Source organism: Ochlerotatus camptorhynchus, unplaced genomic scaffold (genome assembly GCF_037179485.1).
Source record: "Ochlerotatus camptorhynchus isolate MF236.1 unplaced genomic scaffold, CSIRO-AGI_Acam_v1.1 ptg000261l, whole genome shotgun sequence".
NCBI classification, from domain to species: Eukaryota; Metazoa; Arthropoda; class Insecta; order Diptera; family Culicidae; genus Ochlerotatus; species Ochlerotatus camptorhynchus.
The window spans coordinates 1,415,770-1,443,156 of record NW_027040751.1 but is presented as its reverse complement, the minus strand read 5'-3'; the positions used below and the strand labels follow the sequence as shown (position 1 = coordinate 1,443,156).

General features: G+C 37.7%; 3 protein-coding genes across 3 annotated transcripts in view; all 3 read left to right on the top strand.

Annotated features, from left to right (window-relative positions):
* The window catches only part of LOC135705187 (uncharacterized), a 351,007-nt gene extending 334,168 nt beyond the window's left edge, over nucleotides 1-16,839 (top strand). The window contains exon 9 of the mRNA XM_065226783.1: nucleotides 16,830-16,839. The gene's annotated coding sequence lies outside the window, so the exon portion shown is untranslated. The remainder of the gene's footprint in view (nucleotides 1-16,829) is intronic.
* LOC135705201 (uncharacterized) overlaps nucleotides 1-27,387 on the top strand; it is a 217,881-nt gene that overhangs the window by 100,389 nt on the left and 90,105 nt on the right. The gene's annotated exons all lie outside the window — the stretch shown is intronic.
* Nucleotides 8,878-24,175, top strand: LOC135705208 (cytochrome P450 4C1-like). Its single transcript, XM_065226818.1, has 5 exons — nucleotides 8,878-9,043; nucleotides 22,648-22,839; nucleotides 22,908-23,093; nucleotides 23,148-23,771; nucleotides 23,835-24,175. Exons 1-5 carry the CDS (start codon nucleotides 8,878-8,880, stop codon nucleotides 24,173-24,175), a joined length of 1,509 nt encoding a protein of 502 aa, XP_065082890.1.

The window sequence follows — 27,387 nt, the reverse complement described above, 5'->3', positions numbered from 1 at the left end:
GTTGAAAGGAAGAAATGTGAGGATGGAGTGAGAAGTGAGATGAAATGAATCTCTTTCCACATCTCGTTGCTCAGATCAAACACATTAACTTTTATAATTTTCTCCACACCCTTCTTCTCATATCTCAGTTCTCATTTATTAACTTTTAACAAATCACAAACCGCATTAGAGATGTGCGATCCGATCCCGAGCTGTTCTAAAGACTTGATTCACTCAAATGAGCTCATAACCAACGGTTTAATTTTTAGGAACCGCAGCTCATCAGCTCACTGATATAACAAGTTTAATCCATTCAATCCGTCACTTATAGAGGAGCTTTTCAATGAAGGGGACTCCACACTCCACTTACGCATTGAACAGCCACCGCTAATCATCGACCCGAATGATTCGCTGGGAGCTGTTCAGGATGACAGCTCTCGGATCTGTCCAGCTCTTCGGATCTTTTTTCTCTAGATTCTTCACGGTTCTGCTCCGGAACCGGATCTGAGCCGAGAATGGTGATAGCAATTTTGCTGGAGAATTAACATCAGTATTAAAATCTGTATGTAGACTGAATTGCATATCATCGCGTGTGATATAGGTATAGATTTCTCGCATACATGTTTTGTTTTTACTGATATGGCAACTTTGCGTGCATTTCAGTTTACGCGGTGGTTGTTCAGTTGATGCGTTAGTGGCGTTTATAATTGAAAAGTAGAGCAATGTTGTAAGCTACGGATTTAGTGGTTTAGATTACTTTTACTATTTTATGTAGTTTTAAGATATAGCTCTATTGGTTTAGGGTCACCAAAACCATTTATTTCTTTTACGATTTTGAATTTGTGTCAAAATTTCTATAATTTTAATGTGAGCTGAAGAGCTGTTCAAAAGAATCAGCTCCCCTTATTGAGCTGGACGGGTCTGATCCGCTCAGTCAGATGAGCTGTTTTTCCCACCTCTACATCGCATTCTACAATTCACATGTTATTGCTCACATCTCACTACTTACAATTCACTAATCACATTATACTTCCAACATGACAACGGCAGCTATTCCGGCCATTATTCAACGACAGATTCTGAAAATATTCAAATTCAGTAATTCCATAGCAAAACGATTGTTCCTTATCGCAAAATATTAGACCCGTTTTTTATTAGGGTGACCATCGCAATGATCCAAAAAATCGATTTATTTCAAAAATGAGTTTTTTTCAAAAATTTATAGGTTTTGAACTATCGGACCGATTTCAAATATCAAAATATCAAATGAAAGGTAATTAAAAATATTTTTTAGGAAATATTTACATAGTTTAATATTTGATAACTTTAAAACATATCTGAAAAACAACAAAAAAACAATGCTAATTTTTTGATTAATTGTGTAAAAAATCCTAAATTTTCAAGGAAAAATATAAAAAAAAAACATATTGCGCCCTCTGTCTACAAACCATGAAACCAATTTGAGTCAAATCCAAATATCTCAAATGAATCTCAATATACCTTTGAGATATTTTGAGGAAATAATCTGTTTTTGATGTACATTTTGAATAATTGGTGACATTTTGCGTTCACTTGCGTATTTCTTAGAAAATTCATTCATAAAATCATGTATTTTTTAAATTTAATGTGATACGTCCTTTTCATTACTCATAAAAAAACATTGATCTGGAAAAAATTGGACTGATCAGTACCGATCGAGGAAAAAGGATAGAAGTACTTTTTTAAACGATTGTTCAAAATGTAATACTAAAAAACGTGAATTTCAGGCAAATTTTATAAAACTTTGTATATCTCAGCTGTATAGCTTTTTTGTCTTCGGCAATTTAAAAAAAAATACGTACCACAACTTTGCCAAAGACAGCAAACCTCCATCTTGTGAAATAAATTTTTTTTTGTATCGCTGCGTCATATTTGCGGCCAAAACTTGAACTATTTTATCCACCAAATTATAATCACAATCAATTCAAGAAACTTCACTGCAGATCATCTCAACTCAATTTGATGCAATCCCAGAGCGTTATTTTTTTCTTGCTAGATTTTATTCCTGGCCCATTGTGCAAAGTAAAACATGACAACATAAATGTAATGCCATTACCATTTTATTTGCATCTAACATTGATTTCTGTTGATCGAACTGACTTCAAAACGTCCGTTTTCTCTTCACGTTTATATAAAAATTTGAAAAAATAAGAAAAAACTTTTTTTAGTTAATAAAATTTTAAGGTGTATTTTTGATTATCTTTTTGTAAAACACTCATATTTCCAACGTTTATCGAATTTCAAACCTTGAAGGCACTTGTTGCAGAATGGATGTGAAAACTTGAGAAAAGCTTTGCCCTGAACATGAAAAAAATACAATCAATATCAAAGTCACAAATATTTTTTCTTGCGTATTTTGTCTTACTTAAATGAAGAAGAAGAAGAAGTTTATTCTGTAATTTGATTTTTTTTTCAAGGGTCTTAAACATGAATCCCGATTAGTAATTTCCAATTTTTTTTCCGGAATTTTGCCGGAATGTTCCCAGTTGAGCGATATGCATTTAAATTAGGTATAATACCGAAATCCCAGATCACTAGGCTAAATGAGTTATAACTAAGACAGAAGCATTTCTCTTTTATGTTGAATTTGGTTCTGCGTTGGTAGTCTTCGAAGTTTGTCTATGTTTAAGCTACCTTGAAAATTCGCTCTAATTTATTTACAGGATTTTATTAATGTTCTCAAGCATTTCCCTTCACAGAGTTCACTTAAGAAATAATCAAAAATAAATTGGTTATTCTCTCTGGGAGTACCTTGAAAATTCATTTATAACTGTCCAGAAAATCTCTTAAAGAACTCTAAAAACATTCATGAAATTTATCAATAGATTCTCTTCAAATTTTAAAGATTTTTCTAAGAATCAACCGAAGTTTTCTTCCATAAATATATTTAAAATTCATATGAAATCTCGTAATAATTCACATGCAATTCACCTCAAAATTGTCATGCGCGCCGAGGAAATTGAAAATGAAATGACGGTTCTAGAGAAAATAAAATGTGAATAAGCTTGGAGCATGAGAATAATTCACCCATTGGATCAAGCTTCCGATGGTAAACAGCTTAATGTCCATAGTGGAAAGTTTGGAATCCATCCAAAGTAGAATCCGAACTAGTTGAAAAATCGTGTTAAATTTACTACAATCTCACATAAATTCTCACAAAATGTATTGAAAAGACTTACCTTGAATTATCGATTGTATAGCAGAAAATAACTGTATATTGATTACTACACATTTAAGCTCACATTTGAGTTCGTGCAATGAATTTGATTGAGACTCAGCTCAGGAACCTTGTCGCCGTTTTCACATGCATAAAAACCAAAACTATCTGCAAGATTTTCTGTTTACTTTGTATTTGAATGTAAAACACTTAAAATTTATTTTGAACACATAGAATCAATGTGCAATACACTTGAAAATATTTGTCAAAATATCAATGATTAGAAAATTATAAATTAACGTGCAGCTCTTATCGAATCAATGTAGAAACACATCAAACAATGTGGAAAACACATCAAATCAATGTGAATGTGAATTGGATAAACTCAAGTGTTTAAATACATGGAGACAACGTGTGGATTTCTTTGATAGTAATGTTGGCCTATAAATTTGAAGATTGGGCCCATCGAAATCTCCTGTTCTTCATTTATTCTGCATTTATTGCACTGGACAATACAAATAGATATTTTTGGATGCTTGGGAAATGTTTCCAAAAAAAGCTTTCCTAAGAAATTTATGTATGGGCCTATTATTAGAGAAACTTAAGGGGAGGTTTTCATTCAAATGGCCAAAAAGTAAGCAAAGTTTGGCTTTTTTTTTGTGGGCCAATGAAAAAACATAGAAAGACGTGGTTTTGATATTCAAAAAGCTTAGAACTTTGTCTTTATTTATTTATCGCTGTGAAGCAACAGTAAACTCCATAGGGAATTTATATCTGTAACTGTAACCAGTTCAATTTTGTTTGCAAACCTGGTTAAATTGTCATATTTAATTATCTTAAAGATAAATCGTCCAGCTCAAACCTAAGGTAAGAGGTGGGACCATCATCATCATCATCATTTCCAAATTTTTACAAGGCGAAAAAAACACAATGGCGCCCGTGGTCACATTTTGACTAAGGAAGTGTACGCCTGGAATTGTCAAGCTGCGCACAGCCTGGTACCTCAGGATTGATCTGAAACACAACACGATTAATGAGGCTTTAAAGTGTACTAAATTTATTGGAGGAATGACCTAAGAACGGGTAAAAAACTTCAAATTTGACGAAATGGTGCAAACTTTTGGTCGATTTTTCACTTCTTCTTTTTTTCTCTGTAAGGCTTCAGAAAAAAATGTAAAATGTACAAAAAAAATTGTATATTTTATAGGTCATCCCTGCAATGGAAAAGGTTTTCTTTAGAATGGTCAAAAATAGAAGTAGTTAAATTGAACCGTTTTCAAATTAGATTGTACACAGTTTTGAAAAATCATGTTTCGAGATAAACACGTTTAAAGTTTTGGCAACAGTCCCATGGCGGCCGGGACGCCGCTTCGAACAGGTGTAGAAACAGATCCGAAAACCCTTTCAGCACAATATAGTAGACACTTATACCACAGACAAACAGGCGTAATTCTTTGAAAAAGTTTTTCTTGAAAACATAGGACCTCAGTAACGACATCTCTCGGGTTTCTCGCGGAAAACAAGCTTGCTTGCTAACTCGCAAACAATATTGCATAAAAGTTCTATAAAATGTATAGAAACGTCAAAGTGATCCGATGCCAGCGCTGCGGTGAGTAGTTCGCGGAACTTATAATAAACAAATCAACCGTTAAATGCGTTATCGAAGTTACACAATGAAGTGTTACGTCTGTTTATTAGAGGTGGGCAAAACAGCTCATCTGACTGAGCGGATCATACCCATCCAGCTCAATGAGGGGAGCTGATTCTTTTGAACAGCTCTTCAGCTCACATTGAAATTATAGAAATTTTGACACAAATTCAAAATCGTAAAAATAATAAATGGTTTTGGTGACCCTAAACCAATAGAGCTATATCTTAAAACTACATTAAATAGTAAAAGTAATCTAAACCACTAAATCCGTAGCTTACAACATTGCTCTACTTTTCAATTATAAACGCCACTAACGCATCAACTGAACAACCACCGCGTAAACTGAAATGCACGCAAAGTTGCCATATCAGTAAAAACAAAACATGTATGCGAGAAATCTATACCTATATCACACGCGATGATATGCAATTCAGTATACATACAGATTTTAATGCTTATGTTAATTCTCCAGCAAAATTGCTATCACCATTCTCGGCTCAGATCCAGGTCCGGAGCAGAATCGTGAAGAATCTAGATAAAAAAGATCCGAAGAGCTGGAAAGATCCACGAGCTGTCATCCTGAACAGCTCCGAGCGAATCATTCGGGTCGATGATTAGCGGTGGCTGTTCAATGCGTAAGTGGAGTGTGGAGTCCCCTTTATTGAAAAGCTCCTCTATAAGTGACGGATTGAATGGATTAGACTTGTTATATCAGTGAGCTGATGAGCTGCGGTTCCTAAAAATTAAACCGTTGGTTATGAGCTCATTTGAGTGAATCAAATCTTTAGAACAGCTCGGGAGCGGATCGCACATCTCTAGTTTGTATGTGCTTATACCTTTCAAAAAATGCAATAACAAAAAAATCGATTTTTTGATAATTTTGAATAAGAACCTCATCTTGAAATTTGTTTTTATTCATAGTTGAAGATGCTAATTTCAAATAACAGACTGTAGTGGTAATTTTTATACGATAGATGGAGTAGATGAAAGCATAGAGTTGATAGTTCCGTTAGAGTACGGCAGTGTGAAGATTGTACTATACGGAACTATCAACTCTATGCTTTCATCTACTCCATCTATCGTATAAAAATTACCACTACAGTCTGTTATTTGAAATTAGCATCTTCAACTATGTAAATCGTTGACTTCACGTAGAAGTAATACTAAAAACATATAGTCAAAGTACATAACTCTGGATGGGAGCATACCATCAATTACTGTCAATGGTCGAAAGGTACAGTAGCAGCACCTACCCCACCCGTGTCCCCTCGAGATCGTCAAGTCGACGATGACAGGAGCACATATCGTGGTAGGGGTAAACAATAGTTGCAATTTCCAAACCTACGACTGGATGCCTTCCTTCAAATAACAACTGAAGTGCGGTAAAACATCGGTAGAACTGTTTCAAACACACAGTTGGTACTTGAGCGGGTCGGTTTTCATCTCTTTTTGCCAGTGGTGGCGGGGGGGGGGGGGACACCCTCACCATCCCTCTCCAAAGGGAGAGTTTGGTAAAGAGAGATGAAAAAACCGATTTGTACCTTCCTTAAAAGTTGTCCTAGCTCGCTTGTCTAATATCTATATACAATCTTCACACTGCCGTACTCTAACGGAACTATCAACTCTATGCTTTCATCTACTCCATCTATCGTATAAAAATTACCACTACAGTCTGTTATTTGAAATTAGCATCTTCAACTATGTAAATCGTTGACTTCACGTAGAAGTAATACTAAAAACATATAGTCAAAGTGTTTTTATTCATTTTTTTTTTAAGTGAGGACGAAGTAGGTATATGTTTTCTCGATTTGTCATCGAAATTCACGGATTAAATATTCCCGTTTTTTTTCAGTAACTTCGAATTAACAGATTTTACCCGGTTTTCCAGAGTTTTCCAGAGCAGCCATGAACCAGCCTGCAGCTGAAAGTCTCATAAATAAATATAGAAAACCAACCAACGAACAAATCATCAGCTCTAACCGACAACACTATTTGATAAAAGAGATATTTTACGGTAACTTGCTGGCTGTCAGATAGTTTGCGTGGCAAAAGTTAATTTTATAACCAAAGCTGCTCCCCTCCTACAAAACCCGAACCTGAATATAAACAATAATCTCCTTAAACTTTTAGATTGATTTATGCCCGATTCAGTTTTGATGATGTTTTTATTTGTTTAAATTATCATTGCACGTTACATGAGCTTTGGTCTGAACATAACATTAACATCGAGGAAGGTACCTTGTTTTCGTTTATTTACACTTAAACACTAGTTTGAGGCTCTTCATTAGTTGCTCCGAATGTTTACGAATTTCGTCCCATTGCATGTTCGTCTCGTTCCTTTATAATTAGATATGCAAACCAATAGGTTTACTCAAGCATGCAGCGTGAGGTTTTCAATCCCAGCCTCAACGTTGTTATTAAATTATGATAGTAGCTGGTACAATCCCCTTAACTCACCAGAGCTTGTTAACAAGGTAAAATTTCACAGCAATCGAAGATGAAATTTAAGCAATGAATTCCACTCCTCAATTCTAAAGAACTTATAACGTTTACAATACTTTGTTCTGATACAAATCAGTTGAATTAGCGAAACATTAACTATTAACATATGTGGAGCAGACCTAGTCCATCGATTCTCAACCTGGAGTTCACTAACCTCCACTAAGCGGAACGCACATTGAAAGAAACGATGTTGAGTGAGCTTGACCGCACGGTAGGGAAACGTTAAGAATCGATGGCCTAGTCAGTAAAAGCGCTGCTATGAAGCAAAAACATGCCGAGTGCTTGCTACACAATATACGAATTTAAAAATGGTACAAATTTGGATCTCAATTAACAAAATGGGAAGTACTCAAAGAACTCTACGTTGCGGACAGGTGTAGGCTTCCTTCTGAGATGTAACGTCCAAGATGAATAATATATGAGGAAGATAATTACATTAGAAATGTTATCAGCCCGTTCATAAATATCAAAATTCAGATCTAGGTTCCTCCAAATAACCCTATAAACAGTAACTTAGAATGATGCGATGCACCAACCTGAATTCTTCGAAATGTTTCCTTCCGCTGTTGCTTTCAGCAAAAGCTATGTTTAGCTATGTATGCGCACGATATGCTTTGCTAACCAACGTAGAGAACATCATGATAATTGCACACTCTTTTTTATAGCCAACCTAGGGTGTAGGGAGGTGATAGTAGCCGGTACAAGAACGAAGTTACTTTCGGCAAAAATTGACCCTTTCAGTCCAAATGGTGGCATATCAGTATCCTAACAAACTTTATTAATTTAAATATTTTAAAATATATCGTTCATTGGTTGGATACGTTAATCTTATTCAATAAAGGAGAGTATGGGCAATTTCTTGCAAAAATTTAGCTACCAAGCATAAGTTTTTCCACGTGCAAACAAATGGTGGATAGTTCAAATGAAAGTATGAAGTACTTTACAATTCCATGTATAGGGTTCTTACAAGAAATGTAATGGTAGTACTTTTCAGCAACTTTTACCTGAATAAATGTTCGTACAAAAAAAATTACCAGTCCAATACATTGTAGCAAATTAACTCAAGTGATACAAATTAATGTTATGTAATTCTTTGAAATGACTTCCGATGGCTATGATCTGTCTAAGTTTTGCACAAACTCTAATAGAATCCATTATCCGGCCGGGGAAAACAAGTCTTACGATTCCTTCCAAAATTACTGAAAGCTTAAAATCTATCTAAAAATAGATACAACGATTGTATTCTTCATGAGCACACGATTCTAAATTCCCTATTAATATAACACCAGGAACTCAATGGGTTAAACAGTGCACGATGTTTTACTTAATGCTACTACCCTCGAACCGCACGGTGCGTTCAATCGAGGAAATCAGCCATATGCCGAAACTTTGATTGAAGGGTTTAGCTCTCATGCTAAATCCACCGTTATCGGAATAAATATTGTTTTATGGATCATCATAGCACCACTTTCGTTTGAGCCGTGCTTCCGTTCTGAACTCGTTTGAATTTCTAGCTAAAGTGAAAGAGTGCCTTCTAAGAAAATTAACCATGTGGTGGAATTCCTTCTTCACGTACTTATGTGCAAGTGCAATTCTGGTGCTTGTGTACCTGCGATGGACCCGAAGGAAAATGTATGCCACTTTGGCTAACATGTCTGGCCCCAGAAAGCTGCCACTGATTGGGCATGCCCATAAGTTTTTCGGAGCTAGACCAGGTATGAGGAAAGTACGCGAAGTGATAATGTTCTAAAGTTTTAAACTTAAAATGTTAGTGAGTGATTCTCGAATTACCACCGTGCTAGACAAATTCTCCAACGTACCGAAATTAGTGGAAGTTATTGATGGATGCTAATTTTATTCTGGATAATCGGTTGTGAAACTAAATTATTATGTCGCTTATTCAACAAATGCAGTGGGTGTGACAACTATTTAATTAACATGCGATTATACGGGATCTAATATCGGTCCAAGCTCCTATATAAGATTTATCACCGAAACTCAGGCAGTTGTTATCTATTGGGGAAAAATCTGTCCAATAATGGTTGCCAAATGTAGTTCACGGTTTAATACCGTTAAACAGCACTAAATCAGTATATACTTTCATGTTGTGTGATCAAACCCTGGTTTTTGTTCATGGAAAAGACCAGTTAATGCCACACCGCAACATTTGTACATCCGCACCAGTGAGGATTTGGTTTTGACAATCCAAAATTATGTTCTGCCGAAATTGGATTAATCATCCAAACGTGTAAATATCAGTTCACGTGTAAATGAAAGCATTGTCGAGGATTATTCTTGGTCTCTTGATAACTAGTTACACCTTTGAATGTTTTTGGTTTATGCCTATAGCATATTTAACAGGACATTTATATCTGTAATTGACGGATTTCACGCCAACTCATCCAGTGGTTGGCAGCACCCTCTCAGAACCTTATGGAACTTTGTGGGTGTGGAGACTTAGCAATTTTAAGCAACTTTGCGTACTTATTTTTTTCAAAATTTATCTCGCCTAACATTTGATAAGGGTCAAAGTTTTTTGTCGATTTTTTTTTCAAATCGATATAGCTTAAAAATGACAAGCCCTACAAAAAAGTGATGTATGGCGAACTTTTAGCAAATAATCTGAAATTTTATAAAAAAATTTAAATAAAATAAAAAATCGGTTTCTACACTCTAAAAAAATATATTTAAAAATTAAAAGTCATTTTCCCAAAAATGGTACCCCTCAGATTTGCTTGATATTTTTTCTCATGAAAGGCAATATAATTACCTAACTTTTCTTCATACATCGCAAAGTGGGCGCTTTTAAGGAAAAAAAGTTGTTCGAACAACAACTTTTTCATGTTAATTTTTTTTAGCGTGTTTCACTCAAAGTCGAATAGTAATACGCGCACAACCTTATTAAAATTCGATTAAACTTTATGGGTATACTTTTCGATAATCTGGGCGAAATCTAGCCTAACATTTGAAAAGGGTACAGAGAAGTTACCTGCAAATCGTCCAATAAGAGTTCAGAACAAAACGTTCTAATGAGGAACAGCCATCTCAGCATGGTTTGCACTTTCCTGTGATGGATTGTATTATAATATATGCATACACTCTATCCAACTTCTATAAAACCACCCTCAAATTGTTCCAAATCAACAGGTAAACTAAGTAAAAATCACTTAGTATGTTTTATTCATGAAAAGATTTCAATTCATGTATTTGTGATTAATTTAATTAGAAAAATAATCATTCATTTATTTTTATGTATTAGGTGTGTCCATTAGTAAGCAATATGCATATATGTTTGTACCTCATCTCTCAAGTGAATACATATAATAGCGCAGGTAACTTAACGATTATTTAAGGCATGCCTAAAATAATCGTTAAGTTACCTGCTATATAGCAGTTATATAACAACGCAGGTAGTCACATGAGAGATATAAGGTATAAACTTAAAGCACCGCAGTCTGTTTCTACCGACATAATCTAATATTTAAGTTTGGTGATATCACAACAATGCTCATAGTTGCTGTAGTGCATAGTTGTTGAAAGTGTAGTGCTGCATAGTTGTTGAAACGAAAAAGTGTTTATATATACAACAATGGAAAAATCTGCTGAATTGATTATTAAAAGGGTGCAATGTAGTGCCAACATAAACAATCCCAATTGCAGCCGCAATAATTTACGTAATTTATCATCAAGTCTCATAGAGAAAATACATTCATGGGGCTTTGATCATCAATTGGATGTAACAATGCGTATTTGTGAATCGTGTCGTGGAATTTTAGTGCACAATAGGACACCTCTCCCGAAAAAGAGGCGATCGGATGGAAAAGAATCAAGCCATGCTCGGAAGTTTGAAGAGCCGCAACCATCAACAAGTCATCAGCAATCAGAACATCAGGAATTTGATGATACACTAGGTAAATAATAATAACTTTAACTGTTTCAACTGTGTGGTTTAAGGATTGTACATCGAAGATACAACTTCATTTTCAACATTTTTTTAGAGCACGAGCTGGATGAACCGCTTATCGTACAAATTTGATCGATTGGTAGGCCAACCTCGGTGAACAATCTATCAAATTTTCACGACTGTACGATATGCGGTTTATGCAGCTCGTGCTCCACAAACATGGGGAAAATTCAGATGCGGCTTCGATGTACCGTAAACGGGGATGTCTTTGATAATGGAGGTAACTTTGATAATGCAGCTAATCCAAAAAGTTATGACTTAATGCTCTTCGTATTCATTATTTTGGAAGGGAACATCGGTTTCCTATCCAAAATATTGCGTACGATGTGCCTTAAGTCATAAATTTTTGGCTTAGCTGCATTACCAAAGTTACCCCTATTATCAAAACACCCCCGTTCATGGTTTGGTTCATGAGTTTGTTCAATATTTGACGGAAAAAGTTGAAAAGCTCATAACCCATGATTTTTTTCATAAAGAGCAATCATCTTACCTAAGTAATAAAAAAAATTCTCTTCAAAACGGTGAAATTTTAGTGATTTGCGACTTTTCTGAAAATTATTCATTTATTATTCAAAACTCAGCACAGGGGTATCATTGGAACAATAATCAAGCTACGATACATCCTTTCGAAATTTACTACATAAAAGAAAACAAGTTGGAAAATTTAAGCTTTATTATTATTTCAGAAGTATAGAAGTATTAATGGGAAAGGCCCATGTGACGCAATTGGAGGAACTCTCAAACGAATGGCAAAGAGAGCAAGTCTTGCTCGAGATTATGGAAACACAATCACAACTCCACAAGAACTGTATGACTGGGCAGTTAAACAAACAGATACAAGCATAACAAAATTGAAGTTCTGCTTCATATCAAATGATCAATACACAAAGATGTCCGATGAACTCAAGGAGCTGTTCAGTCATGTAAAAACTATACCTGGTACACAAAAATTTCATTGTTTTGTACCTATTTCTCAAAACATAATTTCTACTAAGCGATTTTCACATTCAAAGGAAACTCCGAAAAATTTCACTCTGTTTCCGATAGACTAATAATCAATGAAAAACTCAAATTATGTATGGAGAATTATAGGAAAATAAATTATGCACTAAACAAAAACACTAGAGTTTTCATTTATTAAAACACCATTCGAAATGCAGGAAAATCCTCTGTATTAGGCCCTTTCAAATGTTAGGCTAGATTTTTGTTTTAAGCACGCCCAGATTATCAAAAGGTCAAAATCTTTATGCTCATTAAGTTTCAACGGATTTTAATAAGGTTGTGCGCGTATTACTATTCGACTTTGAGTGAAACACGCTAAAAAAAAATTAACATGAAAAAGTTGTTGTTCGAACAACTTTTTTTCCTTAAAAGCGCCCACTTTGCGATGTATGAAGAAAAGTTAGGTAATTATATTGCCTTTCATGAGAAAAAATATCAAGCAAATCTGAGGGGTACCATTTTTGGGAAAATGACTTTTAATTTTTAAATATATTTTTTTAGAGTGTAGAAACCAATTTTTTAATTTATTTAAATTTTTTTATAAAATTTCAGATTATTTGCTAAAAGTTCGCCATACATCACTATTTTGTAGGGCTTGTCATTTTTAAGCTATATCCATTTGAAAAAAAAAATCGACAAAAAATTTGACCCTTATCAAATGTTAGGCGAGATAAATTTTGAAAAAAATAAGTACTCAAAGTTGCTTAAAATTGCTAAGTCTCCACACCCACAAAGTTTCATAAGGTTCTGAGAGGGTGCTGCCAACTCCGAAGACGAGTTGGCGTGAAATCCGTCAATTGTAACCAGCTCGATTTCGTTTGCAAACCTGGTTAAAATGTTTATATTTAGATATCTTAGAGATAACTCGTCCAGCTCAAACCTTTGTAGGGGTAAGAGGTGGGACCATCATCATCATCATCATCATCACCAGAAACTGAAATTCTATACATTATTTATATTCTGTTTTAGCTTAGTTTTTATTTGCCATTTGGACATAGTTATGTCAATAGGTCCACAATGCAAATTATACTGTAGCATCATTCGATTGCTTGGGCTATTTTTTGCATAGTTTGTTCTGCAAGATTTTTCAGAAAATAAATTCCATGTTCTAAGATGACAAAAAGGCGTGTAAAAGTTTAATTGTGCGAGAATTTCTGCCGAATCTGTGCGCAGTGAAATGATGTCGTTGATGAAGAAAAGCATTGCAAATCGGCGCTCCTTAAGTGTTTGTATGTTGATGAGCATGCAGCGCGTTTGATAAGATGGTAATGGAAATGCAATCGAATTCAATTTACGTAAAGCATATAAAATGAATTGTGTTTGGACAGATTGTATGCATTCTTCGTTTATGTAAGGTATGGATTCCATAATAGGTGGCAGTATTCCAGAATTGGTCTTACATGTGGTATTTAATAGCTTAATAGTGTATGGGTCTTCGAAATTATGACTGAACCTTTTAATGAAACCTAGCATCCTGTTTGCTATACTAATGATAGTATTATCACAGACAAACAGACGTAACTCTTTGAAAAACTTGTTCTTGAAAACATAGTACCTCAAAACATATAACCTCAGTAACGACATCTCTCTGGCTTCTCGCGGAAAACAAGCTTGCTCGTTAACTCGTAAACAATATTGCATAAAAGTTCTATGGAATATATAGAAACGTCAAAGTGATCCGATGCCAGTAGTTCGCGGAACTGATAATATTCAAATCAACCGTTAAATGCATGAACGAAGATACACAATGAAGAGTTACGTCTGTTTGTCTGTGGTATTATAATGTTCTACAAAAGTTAGTTTGGAGTCTAGGATTACGCCTAGATCTCTTACAATTTTGCATTTTTCTACTATTTGGTTGCCTAATGATATTTCAGTATGTGTTGTTTCAATTTTTCTGCTAAATGGTATTGCGGTAAATTTTTTTACGTTCAGTTGAAGTAGACTTTTACTACACCAGGTGTTGAATATATAGATTTCATTCTGGAATTCTTCTGCATCGCTAGAATTACTTATTTCCATGAATAGCTTCATGTCGTCTGCATATACAAGCAGTTTTTTTTTTTTTATTATTATTATTATTATAGTCACTTTAACGCTCTTGGGTCATTCGTGACTTTTCCGGGGGTGAGATTTGAACTCGTGACTTTGGCGTGAAATGTATGGATACTAACCACTACGCCGGGGTCGCCCCCTATACAAGCAGTTTTATTTTTAAGTATGTATGAAATGTCGTTTGTATACAAAATAAAAAGAAGTGGGCCTAAATAAAAACCCTGGGGTACCCCAGAGGTGACTGAAATTGGTTCTGAAAGTTTATTTTGAAAACGGACTATTTGTTTACGATGTGTTAGGTATGATTGAAGTCAATTCAAAAGTTCACGCTCCATCCCTATTTTCTGCAATTTGAGGATTAATAATGGTATGTCGATGCGGTCAAGTTTTCTTAAGTCAGGATCGGTAATCTTAAAAGGCGCCCCAAGCATGATTTTTTTCAATTAGAAGTTCCATAATTTTTCAATATACCGTATCTTGAAAAAAAATTGACGTGTTAAAGTTTTATAGTTTTCCAGGTTCCAAACCAAAGTAATAATTTGGGTTCTATGACGGTTTAGTAGGCCATGGTTTAGACTTATAGAAAACTTTGAAACCTTGATAAAACTTATTTTGGGAGCCTCGTGAATTTTTCAATGTGCAGAATGAGCATTTCAATTTCAAATCCACGATCCTTGGGTCGATAATAAATAATAATTAGGATTATTATGTTTATAAACATAACCTTATACTGAGAATATATGAAGTATTTAAAAATGCAAAACGTGTTTTCCTACCCCTTCCGCCAATCATAAATATACCAACGAGATTTCAACATAGCACCATACTTATTTCGACAAAGTTGTGATCATAAAATTGATTGATAATTAGATTGATAATAACATTATGTATTATACCTAGTTTTGATAATTAAGTTGCATAATATACCTAAATAGTCATCGTTCAAGAATTAAAAAAGGGATAGGTTACACTAGCTTTTAAAGAATTGAAAAAAAAAACTCAAACGTGTAACCTCTAAACAACATTTCCCAGAGTTGCCGTCATACAAAAATTTGTTTGTAACACTCTAAGCTATCATTTGGAGCGTTTCCCTCAGGTTTCAAGACAAAATGTTATTTTGAATTGGGACACCCTATTGAGTATCCAACCCAATACTGTCAATATCCGAAGCGAAAAACCTCGATATTATTATTATCAATTCAGCATGAGGTAATAATTTTCCATCGATCTGACTGTGAAAAACGACACAACACTTTCTATAGCGCTATACTTATGTGAAATGGTAATAATCATTTTGCATTTGATATTGCTGATTCACATATATCTTAGTATGCATCAACATTTCACAAATAAGAAGAAGCAGCATCCGCAGCTGTCAAACATAAACACAACTGGATAATACCCAGATACCCAGAACTCGTATAACAATTTACAGACAGTATCGTAAATTGCTACAGTTTAAGTCCAAATCGCATATAAGAATGACATACCTCGCATCATGTTTAAGTTAAATCGCATATAATGCAACTTTCCGAATTATATGCGATGACTCATTTTTCCGTCGTACGATATCACAAATTAAATCGGATTACATCGTAAGACTTTTCAAAATGAATTTGTTATTACAAATTAAATCGTATATGATGTTAAATCAACTCGTTTAAAAATAATCGAAAATATGCACGTATATGGTCTCCCCATTTGTACGTATAAGCCATTTCTTTACATTCTATACGAATTGTTTGTTTGTATATCACGAAAACAACTTTGAATATACGTACATTCTGGTTGTCTGGGTAACTATCATTCTTCGAAGCCTCGGTTGAAGACAGATCGATCCCTCTTGATGCAATCGACCCGATCCGCTGGATTATCAATTGTATCAATCAGGCTATATTTGAACCACATGTAACCCTAGAATCTACTAAATAATTGTGGAGACGGTGTCCTCATGAAATGAAATAGTGTAGTAGTCCATAGGTTGGTTGGAGGATCTTCTTTTGCCAATGCGCTGAAAAGCAGTTTTAATTCATTTTTCTATTCAAATATTTCAAGATTCTTTCAATTTATCTTGCGAACTTCCACCAGAATTGTTGTTTTGAATGTTTCCTTTCATATATTATGTATTGTCATGCGAACAAGGTCTTCAACTCGGTCTTCAAGAAACGATTTTGGTTCAGTGTTCGAAAATCCCAAAAGCAGCTGTCAGTGACGATTGTCAATTTCGGTTGTCAAATCTGACGCCAAATGCTAATTTTCTCTGAACTGGCAATACTCAGAATCATCCCCACCAAGATGAAGACGAATATAGATATTGACAACAACACAGGCAATAATGAACATCCATCCACGAATGAATAAAAACAAATGTTGAATCGAAACTTCGAAACTCAGCGGTTGCCATGATCATGAGAATATTGTCATGTCAAAATTCAAATGGTTTATCTTTTAAGGTTGCCTTCGTTTTCAGCTAATATGAGCGTAGATGGAATAATGTTCATCAGCACTGATGTATACTAATCATTCGTATGAGTATAGTTGCTAAAATTATGCAAAAATGGGAGAGTTAAAAATTAAGCCATCCAGCATCATTTTGTGGGCGACTGTCGGCAAAGGAAAGAAAAACAGTTCATATTATCTCCTCGAATTGCATCACTTCAGGCAATGAAGTGATGATATAGATGTTGCTTCTCACAGTCGTTAGATTACTGCCTCCTTACTTACCTAAGGCCTTGTTGTCCTCTGCTGTCCGAAGATGTCGTCTCCACTCTACTCGATCCATGGCCACACTTCGCCAGCCTCGTAGTCTGCGAAGGGTCCGCAGGCCACCTTCTTCTTGGTCGACTTTGGGAGACTACCTTGTAGGCGGCGCTCAGCAGTGTGATGGCGCGGTAGTTGCAACAATCCAACTTGTCGCCCTTTTTGTAGATTTGTCATACGACTCCTTCCATCCACTCCTCCGGTAATATCTCCTCCTCCCAAATCTTGGCAATTACCCAGTGCAGCGCTCTAGCCAGTGCTTCACCACCGTAAATCTTATCGTGAAACAATATTTCAAATAAGATTTACTAAAACTGGAGCACTAGTACCTAGGGTTACCATACGTACTCTTTTAAGTAGTAGTACTCTTATTTTGTGAGCTATTAAAATACGGTGGAGAAGCACTGGCTAGAGCGCTGCACTGGGTAATTGCCAAGATTTGGGAAGAGGGGATATTACCGGAGGAGTGGATAGAAGGTGCCGTATGCCCAATCTACAAAAAGGGCGACAAGTTGGATTGCTGCAACTACCGCGCGATCACACTGCTAAGCGCCACCTACAAGGTACTCTCCCAAATTCTATGCCGCCGCCATTTGCAAAAGAGTTTGTGGGGTAATACAAGGCGGGATTCATGGGTGCCCACGCTACCACGGACCAAATTTACGCGATTTGAAAGAAAGCTTGAGAAATGCCGCGAATACAACGTGCCCACACATCATTTGTTCATCGATTTCAAATCCGCATGCGACACAGTTAAGTATGGATAAATGGCAAAATATATGTTCTAACCTTGTATTACTCGTCTAATTTTGCATAGTATTTGCAATGTAAAATTAGACGAACTAACCGTTGTATTTGGGGTACTCGTATACAACGTATATTCGTTATAAGTCAGGTAACACAGTATTCCTTGTACATCGCCGTCTTGACTAGCCTTGAGCGTCGCGGAATCGTGATGAGTACGTGAACGACTCGACAAACGGTGCAAAGAATTTAGCGTCATAACGAAGTCGAATGAAAGGAAGGAGAAGATAGGAGCAAATGTGGTAGCGGAACGAAGAAGGGGCCCCAACGAAGACAGTAGAAAATGAAGAAAGCATATTACCCAAGTAACAATTTTGGTTTTATGAAGGTCCTGTAGACCTTGATTTGGACTTGTAGAATGCTATAAAACCTCGATAAAACCTGCAATGTTACTTGGGTAGATTAGCTTGAAGAAATGGGTGGAGAATATATGTACACTTAAGTAAATAGGGGAAACGGATGTAATTTCGGCCTAAATGGTTCTAATTTGGGCCCATACATAAATTCAGCAATCGACTAAATTTTTCAATAACGACCAAAAATATCCATTAAATAGTACCGTCGTAATGACGTGTTCGTCTAGATTACCTCTCACCCAGGCATACCAAAAGTACCGCCTCATGACAGTATTCCAACGGCTGTCGCTTTCTTTTCCCTACGACAGCCTTGAGATTGAGCTATAAGCGACAGCCCACAGTGAGGCTGTTATACGACATGCAACGTTGCCGTCTTGTGCAGTACACGACAGCTCGTTCTTAGTCATGTATTTTGTTCGTTCGGCTATGACAGCCTCGGATGGTCATTCGTAACGTTCCTCGTACATACAACAAGCAGTCCGTCGAACTGCCGATTCGTTGCTGCTGTCTTAGAAATTTTGTTTGTATGTCGTAAGACTGCTACTACACTACCAGTGTGGCAACCAGAGATGCCAGATCTACGGAAATCTCCGTAGATCTACGGATTTTACAATTTTTTGCGGAAATACGGATCCGTAGGCAACATCTACGGAATTCGGTACAGTTTCTACGGATTTTTCTCTTCAGTGTACGTCTCCCTTCAGTATCGAATTTTACAATCTAGAGCATAATCTGATTCTGAAGGGAAAGAAGCATAAAGTAAAATACACCTATGCAACTTGTCAACCGTTTTCTTGCTCGATTATCTGTCATACGACACTGTCGCCCAAGGGCATCACGAATATATGTATTTTAATTTTTCTCGTAATAAGAGCTGCTGATGGTGTGCTTGTGTGAATTCTGAAAATAACAAGCAACGATGTCATAGTAATACAAAATTTTGATCAGAAATGGTTTAATTTACACCAAATTGAGGAATTAGAACGAAATCACATATGTCATATGATAGTTTTTTGATAATCTTCTTTTTGCTCGAATGTTGTTCTACCGTTTGCGTTGTGTAAGAGAGACGCCCCGTCAGCTCGATGATGATCAGGCCTTCAACGTGTTCATCAAATGGCACCTCACTGTAACACCGCTACAGGATCACAATTGATCAGATTGCCATAGATGGTCTTGAAACCCCTGCAGTGGATCCTCAAATTGAGCTGGAAACCATTGCCGTGGATAATGAGACAGAATTGCTGCTTGAGCACCGATGAAACGCTCCTTTGGAATGAGGACAAATGCCTGGAGATCGCTCCCGCGCAAAACAGGGTTCCTCTGTCATTAATTTATGACGAGCACGGTGAAGAGATAGCTTTGCCTGCCATATGTCTCGGCCATGTAGGGAAATTCAAGTCAGGGGTTCGGGTGACATATTTCATGATGGCATCCAGTGAAACTCGTCGTCAAGACAGGCATGTGGCCAAACCACAATATTTGTTGTATATGACAATGAAAGTTCATCGCCTTAGAGTTTCCGAAGGCTTGCAATTCACTTTTAAGTGCACGGGGACCGCAAACTTTACACGTGTCAACCTTAAGGACCGCCTTATTCATCGAGCAGTGCATTGAGCGAAATCTATCCTTCCTCAAATCAATACCGATTTCAGTACAGAATTGGCAACAAAGGAAGAGAAATTTGTTCACCATGATGCGACAATTGGGAAAGCCTACGATGTTCCTCACACTCAGTGCAAATGAGATAAAGTGGCCCCATTTTTTGAATCTCCTACATCGATTGTCAGAAGGACACAATGGCAATGACTTAACAGATCCTATCCAGGAATTGACTGCACTACAAAGAGCAACTCTGGTCAATGATGATCCAGTATGCTGGTTGACACGATTGAATTTCAGCCCCGTGGAAGTCCTCACGCGCACATCTTGCTATGGCTGACCAAGGATCCCCGGGAAGCAATCAGTGAAAGTATGCCAAAAACTACAGGTGCAACAGTATCATGGTATTCATGCCTGTACTACCATCGGCCCTTTTCAGGGCCACCAAGATTTTCCAAAAGAGTTAAGTTTCTGAACATGTCCCAACTAAAATTCATATCAAAGGCTTCTTTTCAGGGCAATCATAGTCATACTAAAAAGCATGAACAGAGAGAACCCCGCTAAAATTCCTATTCCTACACAAAAAAACAAATTCCTGCAAATAACATTTATTATATAAGACCACGTAGTCCTACGTCACCATTGCGTACAACCCAAAGGGCTGTCCCTAGTTTTTCAAAAGTTCTTTCATCGATTTATCATTGAACGTAAACTAAAAACAAATATCACCTCCGACTAAAAAAATCCGTAGAAATCCGTAGATATGAACAAGTCTACGGAATTGCATAGAAATAAATCTGGCATCTCTGGTGGCAACTTTGCGCAGTGGCGATATCGTACCAGTGTGGCGCCGGAGCTCGTTCGGTTGCTATCACGTTCGTGCTGCCCATTGCAAAATTTTCATCCGATATTTTTTTAAAACGCGCGGTCTCCGGCGAAAAATATAAGCCTACCCGACACCAACCTGACTTCTACCAAACCCCAACCCGATGTTGGCCCGACATTGACCCGACATAAACACAAAATTGACCCGACATCGACCCGACATTTGCCAGACGTCGACCATAAATTGACCTTACATTGATCCGACATCGGGCCGACATATCTGTTCGGGATCATTATTCTGGGTTTCTTCCATACTCCACTGCCGTATATCAATTCTCGATTACTTTTTCGAAGGGACGTATCAGCTTTTGTAAACAATGCATTTGATCGTCGATTTTACGTAACTGGTAGCTCGTCGACGCATTCTAACACTACCCACAGATAGGGAAACTTGTCTCCTACCTGATAGTGTTGTTAGTATTCTTGGGAGAGCTACCAGTTACGTCAAATCGACGATCAAATGCATTGTTTACAAAAGCTGATACGTCCCTTCGAAAAAGTAATCGAGAATTGTATATAATGTCTCGTGACAGCCTTTTCGTGACAGCCACTTGGGTAAGCTGAGGGATGTCGTCGGTTTGTGAAGGCTGTTATGACGACAGAAACATTGAGAACCTGGTCATAAAGAAATGTATAAATACAGCCCATTCGGTTCACTACGTTCCAAGCACGATGATTTTAGCAAAGCGGGTATAGATGCGACTGTTCTAATACAGCTTCCATTCGTTCGTGCGTGTGCTGTTGCCAATACACTTCGAATTCAGAGCTGAACGTACGGTAGCAAGCGGCAGTAAAGCACACAAAGCAACAGTCAATTCAGGTATAAACCAACTGTCGCGAGGAGGCTGTACTATTTGGAAGCCTGCTCTCACCCCAGCAGGCCTGGGTTCAGTCCCAGTCGGCGCCGTCGGGATGTTCTGAGGCATAACATCTCTGATCACGCCTTCCTTCGGAAGGGAAGTAAAACCGTTGGCCCCCGGTTCATGAGTTGATGGGTCGATAGGTAGGGTCCAGGAAGGCAACTGGCGTCGGTAGCATAGGTGCTCAGCACGGAAAACAAGATCGATGGAAAACAAATCAAGGAAAAAAAAGATTTTTAGCGATGGGCCCAATCTTAGATCCATAGGCCAAGGGTAAGGGTGCGTGCCGACCCTAAAGATGAGTGGCCCCAAAAATAAAGCCTCAACAGCCTCTGGGGGAAGAGTCACCCTTTGTGACACTCCCTTGTCATGTAGTGTAGGCCAGCTGGCCATTTGTTACACACGAACATATGTCTGCTTGTGTTTGGCTGGTAAACGGCTAGACAACGCGGACTACATACAAGGTAGGAGTTTACTCATTTGTAAATAGCATTGCACTCACTGATGGTTTTTCTTGAAGCAACCGATAAAAAAGAGTTCGAGGTTGATGGAGTTGGTCAAAACACAGTAGATTTTCATTTAGGTGAAAAGCTGTTCTCAACAGAAACAAACACTGCTGTTTTCGGACTTTCACTGAAAAATATCATTGAATTGGTTCTGCATTCTCAGAACCAAGTTTCACGAGCTGAGTGAAAAGTTATTAACAAATGAGCAATTTGTATGAACAAATTAGAATACCAACCATGGAATTTAGACCGGTTATCGGAAAGTGCAACAGCAGTCTGGGAGTCCGTTGCTGTACACAGTATTCCATTCCACTTGATGATCATGGCCTGTCTGCGAAAGAACCGTAAGATGATTGCGATTTGCGATGTCGCAATGTCGATGAAGATTTGTATGAGAATTACTAAGGAAAACCTGATAATGTTTATAAACCGCTAAAAAATTTAAATAATTCCGAAGTAAATAAATCAATCAGTAAATCCATTCCATAACACAGTCAATACTCATCAAATTTTATTTTTTTTCAGGAGTAATCGCTAACACACTCCAGTATTTCGGAAGCTTCCCCTCTCCGGTGTGTATCTACATGGGACCTTTGCCCCATGTGACCATTTTCGATCCCGAACAGCTCCAGGTGCTTCTGCATTCTCAGAACTGCCTTGATAAATCCATTCAGTACTCATTTCTACGGGTTTCCCGAACGATGATAAGTGCACCCGGTAAGTCGAGCTTTATTTTAAACTGGCTTCTGTACATGCTTAGCCAATACATTCCACTCTAATTGTAGCTCACTTGTGGAGGGGACAAAGGAAAGCTCTGAATCCTTCGTTCGGACCTGTCATTCTCAACAATTTCATTCCGATCTTTAACGAGAAATGTGCCATCCTGACTGGATTGCTTGAGCAGCACGTTGGGAAACCAGAACGCAACTTCACCCGAGACATTTGCAAGTTCACTCTAGATCAAATCTATGGTTAGTTGAGTTGTTCTAAAAACAAGCGAAGATTTTAACCTTTTGTGTTTTTAGCAACCGCATTTGGATGTGACTTCCACATGCAAGTCTCTCCGGATGGAGAACGCTCCCTGGATCTGCTGGAAGCATACATAAAGCTTATGGTAGCGAGGTTCTTCACAGTGTGGAAGTACCCGGAATTCATCTACCGCATGACAAAATCGTACAAAAGAGAGCAAGAAATTCTTAAAACCTATCACGATACAATCATTATGAAATTGATACGAGCGATAAATTTTGAAGAACAGTTGACCAAGTCCAACGATAATCTCACAAATGAAGACATCGGTACCAAAAAACCGCAAATTTTCATCGACCGTCTTCTGCAACTGATGCGAGAGGGCGATCAAGTGTCCAGGGAAGACATCTTTCAGCAAATTGATATGATTCTGTTCGCGGGTAATGACACAACGGCCAAAACGACTAGCTTCATCTTGCTCATGTTGGCAATGTTCCCGGAAGTGCAGGAGCGGTGCTATCAGGAGATCGTAGAAGTCTGTCCGGGGGAAGATCAAATAGTTTCGGCTGAAGATGCCGCACACCTTACCTACCTGGAAATGGTATGCAAAGAGACGATGAGACTGTTCCCCGTCGGTGCCATACTGGCTCGGGTAACGACAGCTGACATCAAGTTGGACGGTGAGTGGCTCGTTCAATTGCTCAGAACAAGTATCTTATTATCTTATTTTCACGATCTTCCAGATAAATACACCATTCCGGCCAACTGTACCGTAATCATGGGCGTCTATCAAATCCACCGGGACCCGAAAATATGGGGTCCAAACGCCGACAAGTTCGATCCGGACAACTTTCTTCCAGAAAATGCGGCTAAGCGACATCCCTACGCCTTTCTTCCGTTCAGCGGAGGCCCACGGAATTGCGTCGGAATGCGCTATGCGTGGTTATCGCTGAAAATCGTAGTCGTCCATATGTTGAGAAAATATCGTCTGAGGACTTCACTCACTATGGACCAGATTCGGATCAAGTACGGCATCATACTGAACATCGCGAATGGTTGCATGCTAACGCTGGAAAGACGGTAGCGCAGCGATTTCGAGTATACGTAGTGAATAAAGTTGTACAAAGTTGTTGTTTTACTAGAGAAAGTCACTTGAAACCGTGAAAGAAATTGGAGCAACGCGAATGATATAGGGGAAATGGATGTAATGTCGGCTTAAATGTCCCTAATTTGGGCCCATACAAAAAATCATCAATCGACTAAATTTTCAATAGCGACCAAAAGTATCCATTAGTACCGTTACAATGACGCGTTCATCTAGATAAAATTGATAAATAGCAGATTTTTAGTGATGGGCCTAATCTTAGATCCATAAGCCAACATTAGAGCCATTTCCTCATACTTTGCTGATGACGGATGCCAGTAGGGCAAATTTTGATTAATTTGCTTGAAAATGGTGCATCCAATATTTCATATTGCTAACTGTTTGCCTACAAATGCAGACAGCATTATATTATAGGGGGTATAGGAGGGTTGGGATACTTGATTCGGAGGAGACTTGGTCCACCCAGGTTATTTCAACGATAATGAATTGAACATTTTATGAATTCTTCAATAACTATACATTTTCCATTAACAAAATATCGGAAATGTTGTTATATCTTTGTTTAGTTAGTCTTTGGATTCGGATTAATAATAGATCATTTTCATCAGTCGGAACTTTCAACTAGTTTACATTCTTGGGAGCATATTTGGCTTGAATTTAAAAAAAAAAGATAACCTACCTATCTAAATATAACTTAGATCCCTAATGGTCTGGTGATATGACCTGAGACAGGTGTCTATGAACCTTTCAGGGATGAACATTATCCGTTCTTCCAGTATCTGAATTCCAGCCAGGCGATAGATCTCAACATTTTGAGTTCCCCGCTGGACTTTTTAGGATCATCATTTTCGTGGATCGTTAGGGAGGCAGAAAATCCCGGCGGCGCTAAGGGCCTATCATTGTTGATCGATTCTCTTCATCGATTTTCTCTTTCACGAATAACCCGACTGCAAATGAATGTATGGGGACGCAAATGAGATACATTATTGACTGCTTTCGAGAACGTAATTTCATTTGAATAGCTTGTTTAACCAGGGCATAAACAATAGTCACTTCGGTCATAGCTTGTTATGATAGCCTGAACAATGCGTAAGGAGCAAATCGAAACATTGAACATCGCGTGAAATTGGAACTTAATTAAGGCCCAAGTACTTTTTCATAGTTTTCGGATTTCAAAGATCATCGGTTGCAGTGGCTTGCTTACTGAGCAGAAAAACGCGGTACCAGGTCCTTTAATATTAAAGAGATTTATGGTCAAATCGCTTGTTTATCGTGTATTTTGCGAAACTTCGTCGGTGTCGGATTTAAATCGTTAAAATAACTCGAGTAACGGTATGTTGTGAAATGAGGGGCTCGGTGGCCTCAGACCGACCGTTTTTGCTTACTGAGCAGAACATTCTGAGTCTAATATCAGGCCCATCCACATTCAAGATTCGTCAAATCGTTTTATTTCTTAATATGACTACATGGTAATAACAGCAACTCGATGGAGTGGCAGAGATTACCAGTGGCAAACGTGTTTGCTTACTGAGCAGAAGACCGTGGGTAGGGCATCAATTCAACTTATCGTTTACCAAAACGAACACTGCTACAAACCCAACCCGCTTACCAAACATCCCAGTGATTCCTCGTCGAAGTGCAGAGAACTCCTCGGCTTCCATCAAAGCGAGTGTCACGTCCTACCCATTCCTTTCTTAACCTACGTTCGAGCGCCGCCGACGCTGCTATTGCCTAGTTTGAGATCACCAGTTTTTACACATTGTGGATGAATTATAGTCCCAAGCATCGTCCATTCGTTTTCTGTGTAATTACAGCTGATCTGGCAATAACAGAGTAGCAACAGTGGGCGGTCAATTATGCTCATGCTCATCCTGAGGATTTTATGTTTTTTTTATAAATTCATTTATTTGTCAAGGCTAAATTGCGTTAGCTTTACGGATCCGTAATTCGATATATATTAACAATATTTCTTATAACTAAAGTTAGTAGAACGGGGGCCGACTACTCGCGGCTTACTCGAGGTTAAGGACTACAGGTTGGACGTGGAATTGGGAGGAAGTACATGGGGATGAATTGTCGTTTTAATCTCCGTCGCCGTTGCATCGATGAATAAACGTAGAGGAAGCACTGCGGTGGCGTGCAAGTGCCATGAACCTCGAAAGGTGAATGGACGGTTGATGGGACAACTGAAATGAAACACTATAAAAGGGCCTATCTTGGGAGAACAAGGATTTTTATTTGAATCCTTTGAAGTTTGAGGTGATGGCATTAATAACAACTCTCCCAGATTGGCATACTACACTCCATTACAGGTAGGATTATTTGTTTGTAGAAAGCAAGCTTATTTTCAGGGACAAAGTGGATTTCCTGTTGTTAAGCAGATTTGATGATCTTATCAAAATGTTTCACTTGGTAGTTATGCCAATGTGCTCCATAGTGTTAGTTCGGGGTACACAACCTCTTTGTACCATTCTACTACAGAGGCGTTTAAGCAGATTTTATTATTTCCAGGCGGAACAGGTCTTGATGAGTGGGAATGTGGAAAAATGATGACTTGGGTATTCACCGCATTGATCTCTGAAGCTTGTGGCAGGTGTAGCTCCGATCACCCGATGGATGATAGACGATGGATGTGTCAACTACAAACAGAGACAACGAACCACCATCAGGGAGAGCCAGAATGTCGGAGGTGAACAAGTTGAACAGGATGGGCCCAAGGATACTTCCTTACGGAATGCTCGCACGAATGTTGAAGTGACGCCATTTAGACAGACTTGTAATCTCCTGTCTGAGAAGATTGGAAGACCGCATCGTTGTAATTTGTAAACGAGAACATCATGCCAGACATTATCAAACGCTTTTTTAACGTCCAACAATGCCATAGCAGATGTTTTGGGGACAGACTTTTCCCTTCTGAGAACATTGGATACTCTACCCAACAAACAATTGAGAGCTCTTATAAAACACCTGAGTTGATCAAACGTTGAATAATAGCTTCCAGAGTTGAACAAGAGTGTAGTTGTATTGCCATTTGATTAAAAGTTTTAAAAGCTGTTGGAGCACTCTTAAATGATTGTTTACGTTCGGTTTAACTATATGCTTTATAAGACCTACGATAACTTTTATAGCACCTTAGTTAAACTGTTTGACAGGAGCCATATAGGATGTGGAATAAACACATCAAAACAAAC